An 18,780-nucleotide genomic window follows, 5' to 3' on the forward strand; every position below is an offset into this window, starting at 1 on the left:
TACTTTGCTATAATGCTTCCGCTGTTTTTAACGAATGTCTTTTATGTTTATTGGAACTTGTACATATCGGATGATCTGGTACCTGCTAATAGGTTGACTCGCTTTTTATATATATTTTTTGTATTATGAGTCATGTATGCATTTTATTTTGTTTGTATTCTTTTTATACCTTTGATACTATTTACTTAACAGAATAAATACATTTTCTTCTTCTTCATCATTGTTACACAAAGTAATACAAAACACCAGGCAAATTGTAAAATATGAGCAGTGGATGTTTTATTTTTTTATCCTCTAGGTACTACAAGTTTGACATCAGGAGGCAAGACCAGAGGATGAGCAGCAGCACATGACCTCCATAACAGGAACCCTAAGCACCAAAAATGGAGCTCTTGACTATAACTCTATAACCAGAACACTAGGCTAGTCTTGCTGTATCTTACAATTAACCTAGGTTAGCATTACGTTATTTAGGGGGGTGAGAAGAGAGCCATAATGTAATTGTAGTACGACATTTACATCATTTTAGGACTACAACATGCACATTCCACAATGTGGCTCAAGCAACGAGAGTACACATAGAACAGAAATGGATGGAGCCGTCCTTTGGACAGGTTGAGGTGACCACAACTAAGAAACCTTGTCTGACGGGTACCTACGGCGGGTTGTCGATTTCTTGGAGAACATTGCACGCATGCACAGGTGACAGAGTGGTGTCAAAACATAGCATGATCAGCAGTAGACAGGACAAAAATGGAACCAGTGATGAGACACTATGTCAGTGACAGGCACCCTCAGCTTGCTACAGTCAGTCTTTGCTCTGTTAGCGAGGCCTGCTGGGCAACAGTTTTGTTCTCATGGCTTCGAAGTTTTGATACGATCTCCAGGAATGCCAAATTCTGCACCTCTTTGTTTAGGGGCTCTAGAAGAAAAAGTGAGACAAGTCACAATTATAGTTTACACGATGAAAAAACACAATTACAATGTTTTCATCTTAAAAAGGTCGATTTAGTTTGATCTGCATTACCAAACTGCAAAATGCACTCTGCAAGGCAAACATTTTGTAACAAGTAAAAAAAACACAAGAACAAGCTACTTCACTGCAATAGTGAATGTAGCGTTGAATAGAGGCATCTCGGTACTCTGTGCAGCCAGAGATATCTTTGTACAGTCTGAAGCACTCGCATGCATTCCCAAGTCTGCCACCCCATCTCACTAAGAGCAGGCGATTTCAAGTATACATTTTGTGACAAACGCACCTCAGTTTCATGCTTTTTACTCCACTGAATATTTGGGTTAGGATGCAGAGACCCTAGGGTGGTGACTGCTGATTTCAGAAATGGTGAGGGATTCTGGGAATCTGTAGACAGCAAGTACCTCCATTACAAGTGCCCTCTGCACCTCATGCATGAGCCGCTCTTTTTAAGAGCCCAATGTAATATTGGTCATCAACAACAGACACGGGTAGTTAGGAGGTCGAGTAGATATTTATTACAGCTTAAGTAGGAAGGGGAAAGGCAGCGACCTCAGCCACAGCAACAGCCACAACAGGTGGCAGCTTCACTTTGTCCCCACGGCGCTCGCCTTGGAACGCTGGTCGCAGTGACATTCTAAGTGATGTCACCGCGAGCAGCTCCATTACATGTAGAGCTGCTGGGGGGGGAAAGGAGTGGAAGATACCACACATCCCCCTTCCCTGCGGAATGAGGCATCAGAATTGAACACCAGAAACCAATAGTACAACAGAAAATTACATCATCACATACTGCTCCAAATGTCTGGGTGGTCTGGTCACTCTCCGGCTAGTCCTTCCACCCGGGTGGGGGACCGGCCACAGTTCCCTGGGAGGGGGACTTATGCTCCCCTCGGAATTGCCTTCACGCCCTCTTTCTCTACAGGAAACCTGCCCGTGAGGGGGGCTGGGGGGGGGGGGGGTGATATCTCACTACTCTTCCCAGGTTCCAGATCTTTCCTTCCTGGGTCTTGACGGCATTCCTAAACAATTTAGTGATCTTGGTGGGCCTACTGTATTCAGACCAACTTGCCCTGCCCTGCCAGTAGGTGTCCTGATCCTAATGTCATCCCCTACTTTGAACTCTGTCACTAAATCTTCCTTTGGCTCTTTCACTTCTTGTATTAAGATTTGGGGATTGCTATTTGGATTAAGATAGACCCCCAACTCCTTCTGTGCCTGCCAACCCAAGATGTTATCACCGACAGTAGACACATATACCTTAGACACTGTTGTCCTGTCCTTGTATTCAATTTTGTCCCAGAAGTAACCTTCCATAGAGATGGGGCGACCAGCATACCCCCCGGGCCTTACATCCATCCTCCTCAAGCTTATCCTCCCCTTGGACACCAGTGAAAATTCTTTTGCACTGATGATTGTTATTCTTGAACAGGAATCAAACAATGCCTCCAATTCAGTACCCTTTACTTTTATTGTGTCTTTAGGGCTGCAGACCTGACCTTCACCAACTTGCACAACTATTTCATCACATAAAGTGTCTTTGAGACTGCAGATCTGACCTTCACCTACTTGCACAACTATTTCGTCACATACTGTGTTTGTCCTGTCCTTACTCTGTCTACTGAATCCCTTGTCCACTTTTGCAGTACTGCCTGAAATGACCTTTCTTTCCGCATTTGTTGCATGTGAACTTGAGGGCAGGGCACTCCTTGTCATTGGCCATGTGCCCTTGCCTACCACATCTATAACAGGTACCCTTGAATGACCATCCCATTTTGTTCTCTTTCTGCTCTTTACCCACTATTTTCTGACCCATGATCACAGTTACAGCCTCACATTCAGTCACAACTTCGCTTACTTTAAGTTTGTCTTCGCTTCTTTTCTCACCACTGTCCTGTTTGATTTCAATGACGCACTGCAGCATGTGTTCTACCCGTTTGGCCACTATTAAGACCTCCCTCAGGGGTGGGTCATCTTTCAGCCACAACTCCTCACGTACTCGTTCCATCCTACAAGCTAGCACAAACTGGTCCCTGATCCTCGCCTCACTTGCGCCACCAAAGTTGCATGTAGCAGCTAGTTTTCTTAAATCAGACACAAAATCTTCAATGGATTCCCCTTCCTTCTGTACTCTTTTCCCAAAATGGTATCTCTCCATTATGGTGCTAATCTTAGGGAGATAGTGCAAATCTAATTTCTTCAAGCTTATTTCCAGCTCATTCAGACCCCTTGCTTCCTGCGCCCCTAGATCTGGGAGGTGATCTAAAACTTCTTCCCCCTCTGCTCCTAAGTAATATGACAATAATGCTACCTTCCTTTCTAACCCAAGATTTGGGCCACACACAGTAGCATAATTTAAAACCACTTTTTTCCACTTTTTCCATTGAATTGCAGGTTCCCCAGGGTTAGTCAGGAAGAAGGGTGGAGGTGTTACACTCTGCATGGTTACAGTGTCCCTGGGAGCCCTCCTAAGAGTCAGTAGGGAATGTTCACTTCAGGGTTCAGAGGGGTATGAGAAAACGTAAAATGACCGGTATACAGAAGTAAAGTGTTATACATGCACAGATCACAAAGGGATTTCCAAACGGAATCAACTAATACTGCAACCTTAAAGATGATATGGACAAAAACGTTTTAAACCACTAGGTGGCACTGTGGCGCCAAAGTCAGTTCACACTGAGGTGAATTTCACACTTGAATAACTGCCCTGTTGTCATTCATGCACAGGACGTCACCAGTCTGAAGAGGCCCACCCACTTTGTTTCTCTTCCACACAAAAAAAAACGGCAGGGCTGGTCCAACAAAGTCTATTTCCCCGTTGAGCAGATGACGGAGTAATCGCAGGAGAAACACAATTAAGTCCACAGGTTTCACGAGGAGTGGGGTTCTTACTGCCGTTGCGATACCCAAAAGTGTGATGTCTGGGCTCACATTAGTTCCAGGATCTACGACGCACGTCTCTGTCACGCGCCGCTCACACCACCAGTCACCTCGATGATAGCATACCCAGTCAGAGCGCTATACCTGAACAAGAGCCCGTGTCTCCACGCGCTGACGTGGTCGAGCTCGTGTCAATCGCCCAACAGATGGTCCAGTTGCGACTCACTGCCGGTCTCAAGCCACGCCGCCACGCGCCGCCAGCACCTCCAACAACTGTTTAAACGTGTTGCTCGGCTTGCGCCCTGCAGACACTTCAGGCATTCCACGCCGCCTCCTCTTGTCCGATGGTCACAGCTGGTGCTCTTTCACGGAGAGCACGACTCACTGCCGCTTCTCTTCACAGCCGCTCCTCAACTCTTCCGTGACATCCGCCACCAATTCACACACTGTCCGCTTTTCACACGTAGATAAAAGCACAGGGCGCCTGCACACGGCTGACACTCCACTTCGTTACGTTTCTTCCCTTATCTTGTGCCAACAGCTGATTCCTTTCACACCTTTAACTTCCAGCTGATGTCGACACCCCGCCGCTCCTTACCGCAAGGCGATCACAGCACTTCAGTTTGCCTCAGGAGTGTCATGAATTACTCTTGCATGCTTCACAGCGCTTCTTGACCCCGCAAGCGTGTTGAGGTCGCTGTCCCCGGTTGACCCTCGTCGCCAGTGTGATATTGGTCATCAACAACAGACACGGGTAGTTAGGAGGTCGAGTAGATATTTATTACAGCTTAAGTAGTAAGGGGAAAGGCAGCGACCTCAGCCACAGCAACAGCCACAACAGGTGGCAGCTTCACTCTGTCCCCACGGCGCTCGCCTTGGAACGCTGGTCGCGGTGACATTCTAAGTGATGTCACCGCGAGCAGCTCCATTACATGCAGAGCTGCTGGGGGGGGGGGGGGGGAAGGAGTGGAAGATACCACACCCAACCTTCTGCTTACAATTTGTACCAGTACCAAAGCTCTGTCTGACTCGAGCAGGGCTGGACAACAGGTGTTGCAGTACAGCTTGAATAACAAGAATGGAGCTATTTAACACAAAGAATTATAGATGGGGCATAATGAATTACGGGGATGTTTTTCACCGAGGGGTTCCAAGTGACATCAAACAGAGAATGTGAGTGAAGCTCGAGAGGTCTCTGTGATGGCATTTCGAACACCAGGTGAAAAACATCCACATAATGCACTTTTTACCCATGTCTTTTAATGTTCTGTAAGGTCCTAAAAATCATTTACCCCTGCTTTCAACTGCTACACATTGGCATAGGAGTAATGGGGGAGCCATACATACCATGGCCTGCCATTTTTAACCAACCAGCTGTAGCAGTGCTTTCTGCTTTCAGGCAAAGCACAAAAGCAGCGCTGCCCTGGCAGGATCTCGAAGAGCCCTAGCAGCCTGGCCTGGAAGGCCTTTATGACATAGCAATAGTGGGTAACAAATGTTGTCATCAACTGTTGCTACCTGATGGCATTGGGATACCAGGTTAAAAACTAACTTCTCACCCGACGTTATATGAACTGACAGCCAATGTACTTTTTGTAAACCTCGATTTCAAGTGTTGACATTCATTTCTTCCAAGACGTGACTTCATTGACCAGCAATTCTGGTGCTTTACTTGCAAGATAATCAACACCAAGGAGAATTGGAATTTGGTATTCTGGTTTTAACCAGACCAAACCACCTAAGGCACAGAATATGCGTTGTTGCTGAATGAGAAAAAATTAGATGTGCCATGGAAAACTGTGGTCTCGAAGCTCCGAAGATGCCAGCCATGGTATGCTCCTGTTTGACTCTTCCCCGCCTTCGTTAGCGCAGGTCATTCTAATAAAGAAACCTTTGGAACCAAAAGCACTTTCCATTGCAAAGAAAGGTGGTTAAATCTTGTCAAACTGGCTCACCAATACAGTGCTACAAGAGTTTAATTCTCCAGCTGCCTCAACCTAATTGTAATTTTTTAGCTCAAGCCTGGGAAGCGCATGCGCTGCTCTGTGTGGCATGTGGTATTAAGAGTATGGACTTGAAGCTACGCCTACTCTACGCCCATATTCTTCATTGGCTTCTGTCATTGTCCTTGGTAAATGCTGGCTTCCGATTCGTTAATAAGCTGGTTAGTCCCTCCTTAGTACTGCCTTATCTTCATTTGTAACCTCCCATGAGGACTGTCCCTTTGACTTCAGTTGGTACATAGTATGTGTTATTTACCGCCTGTGAGCACTATTTTCTATGAGTTTCTCCTACTGCAGGCACGACATGCTTTCCTGCAACGGCGCCTGCTTTGCTTGCACCACTCGCCGGACGCTGCTTGTTTTCTTATGTTTTTGGAGGCAGCATGGGATGGCTCTGTGGTCGCACAGCTGCTCCCCTTGGCTTTTGATTTCAAGCGCATTGAAAACAGGCCTGTAAAGAGCACGATTGACAACACGGCTCTAAATATCTGCTCTTTATCTCCTAGCGCCGTATTATTTTTTTATTTGTATTTCTGTCCCCGTTTTGATCATTGACTGTGCATGGTGAAGGGTGGGGGCAACGGGTCACGTCTACGTTTTTAAAAACACACACAAAAAAATACCAGGGAGTGCTGCATTAGCTTCTCCGCGGTCTTCTTGCATCCACTCATTATGTCTGAGGGCGGGCGCTGTAATACCAGGAAGTAGCTTTAAGTTAAGACCGATGCGGCCGCTACCTCCCCTGGATTTATTTTTCACAGTTTTTACTGGTGTTTCCATTTCCACCAATGTCTACTCCAGAAATGAAACGCAAAAATGCGCTCTCTGGTTCTGATGTGTTGATTGACGCTTTTTTACATAATTACAAGCTAGATTTATTAAAGCGATTTCCACTGCTTGGTTTCTCTGCTAGATATGTGCAGGTGCCATCTGGCCAGGGGCAGCAATTACATCTCCGTACATCCCCGACTAAGTGGTCCAGCTTATCCCGTCTGTGTAAGGAAGTGCTTTGGGTCTCAGGGTGTGAAATGTTTCTTTTGTACTGCAAATAGGCGTGTAGGAGATGCTTTGACACACAATGTCAAGCTTCGGCCTCCCTCTCTCCCATCTATGTGCAGCGGCGCAAGGGCCATCTGGCCAGTGGCAGCAATAATGTACAATCCGAAGGCCAAGGTAAACGCCCTCTTCCCTCAAGATTCAGCATGCCCTCCTTCTCCCACTTTGGGTCCCTTTTGTTCAGGTAGTGTTAGTTTTTGTTAGGAGAAGTACTTGCTAAGTCGTGGTCTCTGCTGCTAGCGATCAGTGTGCCAGTCTCTCCATACATCCCAACTAAGGGGTCTCGCTTATCCCTTTCCTGTAAGGGAATGCTTGGGGTCTCTAGAGCCAAATGTTTCTTTTGTTCTGCAGATGAGTGTGTTGGATACGTTTTGTTTTGCAACCTGGCTCCTCCATGCCCCCCTACCTTTCAGGGGTAACTAAACACTTGAGTAATATGCGAGCATGCTACTATGGAGGTTAATGGCGAACTGTCTCCTACATACACGTGTAGTGTGTATTCCTTTGCCTGTTTTCCGTTCTGCATGTTGCTAAATGAGGTTTTTCATTTCTTCTGACTTTACTTTAGAATGACATAACAATTGTATGATCATTTCGCAAGGAGGACGCATAAATGGAGTTTTGTAGGTGACCTCAAAAGTGAAGCTGGTATAAAAGACAATGGCTATCTGAGGGTAAATATTGCCAAGCAAACAGGTTGAAGATAGAGCTTGTTTTTGCACGTTTTGGCTGGTAGAGGGGTGAATGACGTAGTATTTTGTTGTGTGTCAATTTTTTGCATTTGACAGTCTTCCATAATGGTGTGTCCAATACGGGTGCTTTGGCCCTGACAAATTTGCCTAAATTTCTGCGGCAATTAAACATGTTGGTATTTGAAAAGGTATACATGAAGGGCAATCTATTTATTTTTAATTAGATAAAAACACTCAGTAAATAATAAAGGGATTGCTTTGCGAGTGTTTTTTCAATTTTAAATCGCATTTGGTTACATCGTGGGATGTGATCCACTTTACTTCACTGCACCTGATTCTTACAATTTTCTGTTTAGACACTTTCTCTTTTCTTTTTGACAAAATGACCACCAATGATGATAAAAGTGGGCACAACTGGTGAGTACCAACCAGCTATGCCATTGGTTGTGCGCACGTGAGGGGTCATTTTGTCTGTTCACACTTTTATATTATCTTTCACGGTTTGTGATTGTGGGGTTCACATTAGGCCAGCTTGAAGAAACCCCTTAGCTGGAGAACTGTCTTCTGTAAAAATAGTTTTTAAAGAAAGGCGACTATACGTAGTGTGACTACTTTACAAATAATTTTTTTTTTTTAAAGAGTAGTATACATGACTTAGCAAATGGCAGTAATTCACACACGTTGAATAAAGTTTGGAACTTAATAAAAAGCATCTTAGAAACCTGGTCTTGTTGTTTTGATTGCCATTTGCAATGCCAATAGCTAAAAAACTCCCTAACGCGAAACCTATTGCAATGCAAATTCTTTTCTATAGAAAGTCAGAGAAATTGGTTACAGGTTAATAAGCAACAGATATAGGTGCATTCCATTTAAGTAAAGCGAGGGCGAGAACTTCCTTTACTAAAAATTCTTTACTTAATAAAGATCCTACAATCTTACATAATTAGAAACCATTCACTCATTTGCCAGTCCCACCCAACATTTTGCCCCAAAACGTGATTTCTTAATTACAGTCACCTGGATGGCGACAACCGGCTTTCTCCTCATTAGTCACGTTCAGTCAATACTTGGGACAGAGAGTGCGCTGTTTGGTTTTTGTGACAAAGTCCAGAGATATGTACATATAGAGTGGGAGGTTTTATCATCGTGCTGGATAGATCTGCGGCCCTTAACACAGTGGACGGTCCTTGAAACACTGGACCATCCACTTTTGTTAAATAGACTAACAACTGTGGCTCAAGCAGACTCCACAAAGCTCAAATGGTTGGAGTACTTTTTGAAGAATTGAGTACGCAAGTTAACCTCTTGCCTTTGTCCCTTCTCAGGCGGGACAACCCTCTTAATGCGTTTACACATGTTCTGCTCTCTTTCCTGCCTTCTTTAATTTCAACCACTAGCCCCACGAGCCCCTGAGCCACGAACCGAGTCGGCATGCAGTCCTACTCTGACAACACCCAATTAACCCCTTCGGTGCTGCAGACGGCCCCCGGCCATCCCACGTGACGGTGGCCGTGTGCGGAGGACAGCCGGGGGCCGTCCGAACCCCGCTCACTGATTAGAATGCCAGCACCACGGCAGAATTTGCACCGCGGTCAATGTGTTTAACATCTGATGCTCACAGGAAGTTGTTCCAGTCAACCAACTACAGAAACACCTAGTCAAGGTTAATACTTGGATGAGTTCTATTGTTACACAGTACTAAAACTGAATTTAACTGGGACCAAAAAGCTCTACACTAGTCTCTCTTCCTTTTCCAGAACTATGTGGTTAATACTTTCTTCTTTGCATCAATTCCCTTCTATGAGGAGAGGTGATGCATCGGATTTCGGACATGCAGCCTCGATTCCTTATTGCTGACCAACGTCGATGCAGACTTGGCGCACAGGTATGGTGCATGGAAAATCTTGGCACGCTGAATTCGATGTGTTGGCTGCATAAATTCTCCCAGCCGCGAGCAGGTGACACGTTGAATCCTACTGCAGGGCCTGTGTCGGAGTGGGAGCAGGTGCCTCAGACATCAGAGACATGGTGCGTGGGCTGTAGTGATCTTGGAGCAGCACAACAGGCGCTGTGTCGATTCCTTGGCATATCGCGGCAATGTGTTAGGTTCTCAACTGCACAGCAAGCTTGTGGCACGAAAAACAGTCGCTGAAGACCGGTGCATGGCTTTTCTTTTTTTCTTGCAGCAGAAGCCATCTCCAAGGGCTCAGAACTGGAATTGGCACCACTTGACAGATCAGAATTCCCACCGGAGGAGTTCAGGGGCTGCAAATGAACTCTTTGATCCCCCTGAGACTTCTTAACAGGAGGCAAGTGCACACAAGCCCTCAGAGAACCTTTGCAAGCAGAATGATGAAAACAAAGTCCAGTCCATTCACTCCCCAAGACAGAAGTAGCAAGCAGTAGGCCAGCACATCACAGAAACAAGCAGAGTAGCAGTTCACCTCCTACAGCTTCTCCGGCTCTTCTTCTTGTCAGAGTCTCCTCCTAGTGCAGCAGTGTTCTGAAGTTCTGGTGTCACAGCTCCAGTACTAATACCAGTTTCTGCCTTTGCAGTACGCAAACTCCAAAGGGAAGTCTTTGTAGAGCACAAGACCTTGACTTTCTCTGACTTGGCACCAGACACACTATAGGAGGGTGGAGACAGCCTTGTGTGAGGACAGGCACAGTTCTATTCAGATGTCAGTGACAATTCCTTCCACCACTTTAGCTCAGGAGGGCTCATCAGACTAGTGATGTGCCATCAGCATATGCAGGGCAAGCCTCAGCTCCCTTTGTGTGACTGTCTAGAGTGAATGCACAAACAGCCGAACTGTCACCATCTCCCAGGCAGAGGCATAGAATGGTAAAGCAATAACATGCCCAATTTCTAAAAGTGTCCTTTACAAACACTCCATTTAAAACCCAACTTCACTAAGAGATGTATTTTAAAAGTGTGAGTTCAGGGACCGCCAAACTCCAAATCTCTCTTCCCACTTTGAAGTTACACTTGTAAGAGGTTACAACGCAGCCCCAATGATAACCTATGGGAGAGATAGTCCTTGCAATAGTGAAAAATGAAATTAGCAGTATTTAACTATCAGGACATGTAAAACACCCCAGTACATGTCCTACCTTTTTAATACACTGCACCCTGTCAATGGGGCTACCTTGGGCCTACCTCGGGGGAGGGGGGGGGGGTGCTTTACATGTGGCATAGGTGAAGCTTTGGGCCTGGCAAGCGGGTGCACTTGCCAGGCCGACATGGCAGTTCAAAACTGCACACACAGACACCTCAGTGGCAGGTCTGAGACATGTTGGCAGGGCTACTCATGTGGGTGACACAATCAGTGCTGCAGGCACTCTAGTAGTATTTGAATTACAGACCATGTACACAACTGGTGCCTGTTACTAGGGACTTACTAGTAAATCAAATATGTCAATCATGGATAAACCAATCACCAATACAGTTTACGCAGACAGCATATACACTTTAGCACTGGGTAGTAGTGGTAAAGTGCCCAAAGCCCTAATACCAACAGAAACAGGTCAGAAAAAATAGGATGAAGAAGGCAAAAAGTTTGGGGATAACCCTGTAAAAAGGGACACGTCCATCAAAGACACTGATGAATCATGGAAGCTCGTGAACACACAGATATATCAAAAGAGGAACATGGGATTTGATTTACTTGAAAGTATACGAAGGATAAAATGTGCACAACATACCCACAATAGGCTGGACTGGAGTTTCAGTATGGCGGTACCACATATATACAAGTTTGCAGTGGCATGCCTTTAGTACTATGAAGGAAATGCCCACTTGGGCTGAAGGTCACAAACTGGATTTACCAGTTACCATAACTATGACGATGATGTTCTATATGGAATTTTAATAAATAGTTTACAAACTAATGTACTGATTTGTGATGATTAGTTATAATGAAGCCGTTCCTCAACTGATGTACAACAAACATATGTGCCTCCTGATGAATCGCACTACACAGCGCATGATATTTTACAGCCCTTACCTTATTACTGTGACTATGAAGCCCACTTGGGCTTGAATTCATGCATATGGATTTACCACTCACTTTAACATTGATCCAGGTTTACAAATAATTATTAAAATAAACAAAGGTAATATATTTGTGTTTTTAAATCTGTTTATTACAATTATAAAAATAATCAACATAGAGAGCAAACAACAATCATGCTCCCAGCTAGTGTTTTCGGGGCCAAAAGACCTATGATTGAAATGGTGGATCAACTACTGCCATCGGAGTAAGAAAGGATCAAACAGTAAAAGCTCAACTGAAGCCCTCCTGCTCTTCTCCCCAATGTACGCACTCGTTGTTTAGCAAGGGCAAAAGTGGATGTGACCCTAATGGGGTGAATAAGGCAAGATTGCATGTGTCTACCTTTGGTAGTGGCTTAAGTAACATCATATGTTGCACCTGCAATGTGTGAGTGGGCCTCCAGGAGCAGGCAAAGCCCCTTATGGATTTGGGGCAAGTGAGTTCATTGAACTCTATGGAGACGTGAGAGATAAAGGAGCCCCAGAGTTCCTGAAGTTCTTCTGGGCGATTCTCCCAACCAGAGTTATTTTCTCCATTTCTAGGATCCACCACGGTCTATGAAGCCATGTAGTGTGTGTTGGGACTGTGGTGGCGCCCCAGTGGGAAAGAATCGCCTGATGCGCTGCCAGATAATATCTTTGAAAAATGAATGCACACAATTATGTTATTTCTAAAGATGAAGTTCCAGTTTCTAGGTCCATTTGGACTGGGTGATGGGACTGAGGGAAGCCTTTGAGTGGCAAAGCAGGTACATCCTCATACTGTTCCTACCTGCCCTTCAGGTTTGAACAGATTTGCACTGAGGGGTCGCTCTCATGACGCTGGCCTGATGCACATGCCACCTAACAAAGCAGCAGAAGGTGAAGCAGTGCCACCAATTCGACAACAAAGCTGCAGTAGGAGGAGAATACTCACCCTCCTCGCCTAATCTGCACTTGGCCAGTATGGGATGGAGAAGCAGAAAGTGTTGAGGCACTTGAAACCTCTTTAACCATCACTGGGTTCTAAATGTAGTGCAACCGAGTGGCAGGAGGAAGGTGATAGACACAACATGCATGTCAGTGTGCCATGAAAGAGTAGATAGGAGATGAACAACTGTAGTCTGGGCATGGGTGTGTGCATGTTGGGAGTGTTAGTGTATGTAGAGGTCAGCAGGATACTCAAATCCCATGTATGGTGGGAGTTGGGGTCCTGTGGGTCTGCAGGTTGTGGGTGCTGCCTGTGTTTGTGGAGGATCTGTGGGTTTTTTATTGGATATGTATGCATCAGAGGATCTGTAAAAGGACATATGACGTTAATGTCTGGCATATGGGAGGAGTACCAAAATGTGCACACACTGCCACTATCTGGCATATTTTGAAATTGCCTCTCGGGCATGATGTCAATAATTGGCATGTGCATTGTAAGTAGACGTACTATTACAATGCCTGGCACACTGTAGGGATGCCTTACTGGGCATATGTTGATCATGTGTGGCATCCTGCATGGGTAATAGTAACAAATGTGAATGCAACACCTAGAATGTGATTATACAAAGTATGACTGGTTAATATAGTTGGCTGGGCACACTACACTGCCTATGAATCCTATTCTGAGTATTAAAAAGCCATTTCAGCACTGCTCTGAAAATGGTGGTTTGAGCACATAGGTTAAGTGAATACTGGATGCCAGCTTCACCACTACATTCCAATAATCTATATTTTCACTGGATTACATTCTGAAATCTCCACTGCTCCCTCTGAGGCGCCTATGCATTTACCTCAGCCTTTGCTGAAATTAGTTGTTGTTTTACAATCTAGGCATATTTGACTTGCTAATCCCAGAATCTGGTCCTGTGTTTCTCTTTCGGAGTTTTCTATATCCCTCCCTCCGTTCCCTTTGGCTGTGTTGTTCAAATAAAAACGGGAAAAAATCCATAACTGGCCGTAAATCTCCGAGAGAGCCTGTGCTACTCATCTCCATCCCCACCGTCCGGTATATACTTTGGATACTTTCTCAAAAAACAGTCATAGGTGCATGTGTGGCGAGGAACCTGAGTACCACCCCACCCCACGTCCGACCCAGAACTTGATCAATTACCCCCTTACCTCACTCCCTGTCCCATTCTCTACTTGCAGACTACGTCTTACGAACAGGTGGAGTACTGTCCCTTTAAGATCCCCAGGACTCAGTCTACGTCAGCTGGTCACGCGAGGTGGTCAGATGATCCCTGGGCCTTCAAACAGGAAGAGAAGACGCTGCATCGGTGTTCTCATCGGGAAACCGAATGGTGGAAGAGGGAACTGCCGGCGAGAGAGCGGGACGTCAAGACCTTTTTTGTGGAGCCAGGACCTCGGGAAAGAGAAGTCAGGAGCCGGTCGAGCGGAAGCGCTGAACCCAGAACTCCAAAGAAGGGAGCCAGACCCACTTCGGCAACGCTCAGGAGGCGGCCACGACCCAGGAGGGTCGTGGCTTCACAAGGTACGGGGCTGGTTAGGGGCCGTGTGGGGCAGAGGAAACGGGGAAGTGAAGGGGGGTTAAGCGGCATTCCGGAACCTTCTGCTCTGGTTGGATTAGAGCAAGGGAGACAGCAAGGGCACTAATAAAACGCATGCTTACACTGGTGAAGGTCAAGTGCACTTTCCCTCACTCCCTTTTCCCTGACACGGATTTACCCAGTGGACAACGCTCCTAAAAGATTTTTTTTTTCTCTTTCTTCCTCTCATATTTTCCTGGTTGCCTGAGCAATTGGATGACAAGAATACACCCTTCCAATCTGAAACATCTGAAACATCTCAAAGCCCGAAGGACATCCTTGCTCTTTGAAGGAAGAGAGCGAAGAGAACATTGAGAACGATTTTTTTTTCCTTTTCTCACATTAGTAGAAACCCCACTCATATAACTCTAATACAGACATACGATCATCTCATACTCTGGTCTCTCTGTCTCCTTCTCCACCACCTTACAGCATGTATGAGATAAAGTATCCTTTTCTTGCTCAATTTTCTTTGAGAGTAAATGAGAAGCCGATTGTTGGATTAGCTCACGTGTCCCAAGATAATAAAGAATTGCAGTGAGCAATTAAAGAAAAACTTCAAATGTTTCATGGTCTAGTGAACTGATTTCAGAATCAAAATATTTTTAGGCTACAGTGTTGAAATGAAATAAAAATGGAGGCTGGGACAGCTGCACACAAAAATGAACAACAATAGACCACATTTATTATTCAAAATCATCAGCATGATTAGAAACTATTTGGAAGAACCCAGATCAAAAGGGGTAATTTAGATTCAAATTTTGTCATAGGTTTAAAAAATGTCCCAGGCCATGGTTTCACTCTTGAATAAGGGTGTCCCTCACTTGGAACATATTTGAAAGCCCAAATGGAAGTTCAAAATGTTGAACCCCATAATTGAAATAAAAGACAAACTGAGTTGACTTCAAAATGTGGGTACTCTGCTCCCGCTATGGGAACCCAATGCTTATAAGAGTTTGAATGGTACAAACCCCAATCAATGCATATCTTGTATCATTCCCACACTGCTGTAATAATTAAAACTACAAATCAAAGAAACTTTAAAAGGGCTGTCCATTTTAGGAGGTTTGTTCCAATCTTTCCTGCTTAACTCTGCTTGTGAAGTGATTTGGGTCTTATGAGTAGAAACTAGTTTATTAGTACATTTACTTTTCTGGCTTGAAAATATAACAACATGCTCACCTGAACCCATGACTGCACAGACCAGCACCATAGAGTTGTACTTGATTTCAGGGGCGCTTGACTCATCTGATAACAGTCGATGAAGAACTTCAACCAGTTTTGCATTCTCTAAATCTTTCTCAGAAGTGCCTGAAATATACAATGTCGAAACTATTTGTAGCAGATTTACATGCGCAACAATAACAGTTTGCTCCAATTTGTACAGAACATTATGCCACAACCCAACTGTTTCCTCTTTGGTTTTTTTTATAAATCAAAGTATAGACTTGCACTTGAGATTCATTATGGAGAAATGTTATGCTCGAAATGATAAAGTAGTAAATAAAAATATGTATTCTCTGGTACAAACACAAGGAGAAATAGTTAATGGAAAAATATGTTGCATACATATTCCTGGGAACGTTGAACTGGGACAACCATGATTGGTCCATGTACACATGACACCCTTCTCGTTTCCATGTATCCCATTCCATGCGTCATAATTATTTTCCTCCATATCTTTAGTAATTGGCTTATAACCCAGAAAATCAATCAAGTATAGCTGAACAATGAAAGGTATGGTCAAGTTTAAGAATATGCAATAGTTTGGTGATTCTGTGTAGACACGGTTTGATAGTAAACGGTAGGTGGTGGTGATAATCAAATACTGAAGACCATGGTGCCTTCCTAATGTATTTTGTTTGTTAATCAAGGAAGGATTCCAAAAACAATTAGTGAGAAAAAGTTTCCCTGCCTCAAAATCAGCTATTTTTTAACGATTTGCAGCAGTACCCACCAATGCCAGTCTTAGGGGCTTGTAGGCCAGCTTGTCTACAGTTGGGGTTAAGGGCTGCTGTAAAGCCACATGCCAGAAGAGACGATTTTTTAAATAGCTGGTCACAAGCAGATAATGGTGCTTTCTTTTGGGGTCTGGGCAGTGAAAGGGCAGCGTCCATAAGTTCTGGACCTGTCCTAGAATCACAATCCGATGGTTCTTTTTAGCAGCATGTAAGCATAGAGGGGAGAATGTCGTTTATTAATGCATATCAATCCAATTGGAATCTCTCTGGACACATAGTACCACAGCCAAGTAGATAAGGTTAGTTACGTTATTGCCAAAAATAAATGAACATAAAGACACCTCAAAACAAGTGTAAAAATAAATGTGAATCAGCATAAATCCAAACTTGCGAAAAAAATTGAAGCGGTGCAACATGCACAAAACAATTAGCTCAAGAAATTGGAGGCAAAGGATCAAAAAGCACAGGTCCAAATTTCCCTGCATCGATGGTTGATGAAAATACAGCATCTTTCTATCCCTACACTAACACCAACATGACAACCCTACTTAAGCATTCTCAGGAAATGGCATAAAAGGTGTCCGCATGTGGAGTCTTCCTAAGAAGTCTCTCTACCATCAATGGGTTGGATAACATAAAGCTATCGAGACACAGCTCGTTCTGAGAGGTTCTCTCTTCGAAGGCAGAGAAGAAAGTGGGTACTTTCCCTACCATCTCATTATTACAGGTATTTTTCTCAAGAATCCTTGCAGGTCATGCCATTTGCTCTGAACACGATCTCATAGGTACTTTTCCACAGGACAGCGGTGTTCCTGAACTGCAACATGTTGACCTTAATTCCCAGACCTTCTCCGGTGTGAAAACCCAACAATTTCCCTTATTGGCTTAGGCTTACGATGTATCTACTTCTCTCCTTGCCTGACTAATAAAACACAGACATTATTTCAGCTAACAAGGGAGCTTCTTCCACCAGCAACACAAAATGTGAGAAAGAACGAAATCCACTGCACACATGAAATTCAACTATTAATTGTAAAGCAAGAGCTTCCAAGGAAAATTGCATTTCAGCCTACAAAATTCAGCTAATATAAGAAAATGCCATACGCGCTTTAGAGATTTGCATCAGAAATTTGGACATGTTCAATTAATATTCCTACCTACATGAAAAAGGACACATTAATAAACACATTCAATAAATTAAGGATTGTCAGTTGCACAACACAAGTTCTTCAAGTTGATGTTGTCTGCTAGTTACATTTACTTTCTACGTTAATTCTTCACTTTACTATTCAATGGTCTAAATATGTAATGTTTCACGTTATTACATTCCGAATTCTAACACTTCATGTTAACACGACAAAGGATTTTATGCGGGTGCTCCCTACATGTATGATTATAATGCACCCCTACAAATAAAATGCAGTTTCCGCTACTTCAGCAGTCCTGCTCTATTGACATATACTAGCGTAGAGTGCAGTAAACTAAAAAAAGTAATAATAATTATTACAATGATACCTTTTTTTTCAAGAATAAAAAGGTGTTCGGCAATTACATGAGGATTAAGTTCAAATTACTAACCATAGTGACTCCTCTTCCTCTCTAATTCCACAGCCTTTATTATGACCAATTGAACAGTTTTTCCATAAAATGAAAAAGCGACTGCAAAACACATCATGCATAACTTTATCCCTGGTGCACTTGCAGATTTAAATTATCTTCAATTTCCTTTCTCTCTATCCACACCAACGATATCAATATGTAGGAAAAGCGTGGGGATGTTGGGTGATTCAACCAAGTGAAAGGGAATTAAAGCATCAGAGTACAAGAGCTTCTACAACGAGTAGCTTGTGTCCATTTCCATGGCCATTCAATGCCCATTCCCTTAGTATTACCAAAAAAATTACAAATCATTCATCGAGATCGACGAGACAATAAAAGGTAAACTAGACTAGACAACTGTCCGGATTGGGCAACAGCTTATGAAATAACATACTGTGGATAGCCATGGCTGGTGCTACAGTAAGGCCATTGAAGGCAGCAGCAAAGCGTTGATGGTAGGACAAAGACAGTACAGATGATATATTATTGAATCTCTGGTACCACTTGTGCTAGAAAGGGACCGTGCTGACCAAAGGCATGCAGAGAAGCTTTTGTGGCAGCTCTGCAAAGGATATTAGGCAAGGTGCAATGCACTGATGACTCTGTGACCCTTACTGTGTGAGCCTGGGTAACTTCATGGAGGTTCATGGAGGTCAGCCCCCTTGATTGTCACGCCTGCAGATACATGATACCTGAAAGATAGTGGTCATCACTAGTGGCACAAAGTAAGTCGAGGCTCTGAAATCCTGACTAATTAGAGTCAAGTCACTGACCCCCCTAAATTGAAGTCGAAGGAGGATCCAGTTTAGATTGTGGACAAAAGATTTCCTAATATGAAATTATAATAAAACTTAGTAAAGCGAATGACATGTTTTAAGGGAAACTGTACATAGGTCACCAAAAAAAGAATGATTTAAGGTCACATATTTTTTAGCTGACATTTTCTGCATAAAGGCAGTCTTCGTGTCACCAATTTAAAGTCATCAGGGGTTATGGGCTCAATAAGCTGATAACCAAAAACAAAACAAAATTTGTAAATCGCAAAC

The 18,780-nt window shown here is 43.9% G+C and overlaps 1 protein-coding gene across 3 annotated transcripts in view; it reads right to left on the reverse strand.

Moving 5' to 3' along the window:
* Positions 1 to 254: 254 nt before the first annotated feature.
* The window catches only part of RAP1GDS1 (Rap1 GTPase-GDP dissociation stimulator 1), a 748,947-nt gene continuing 730,421 nt past the window's right edge, over positions 255 to 18,780 (reverse strand). For 2 of the 3 annotated variants that reach the window (XM_078676213.1, XM_078676214.1), the window contains 2 exons: positions 15,357 to 15,485; positions 255 to 922 (listed from right to left, as the gene is read on the reverse strand). In XM_078676213.1, coding sequence (XP_078532339.1) covers positions 795 to 922; positions 15,357 to 15,485 — 257 coding nt within the window. In that variant the 3' untranslated portion in view covers positions 255 to 794. The remainder of the gene's footprint in view (positions 923 to 15,356; positions 15,486 to 18,780) is intronic. The other variant, XM_078676215.1, reaches the window with a different exon arrangement.

The sequence above is a fragment of the Lissotriton helveticus genome, chromosome 2_1 (genome assembly GCF_964261635.1).
Source record: "Lissotriton helveticus chromosome 2_1, aLisHel1.1, whole genome shotgun sequence".
Lineage (NCBI taxonomy): Eukaryota > Metazoa > Chordata > Amphibia > Caudata > Salamandridae > Lissotriton > Lissotriton helveticus.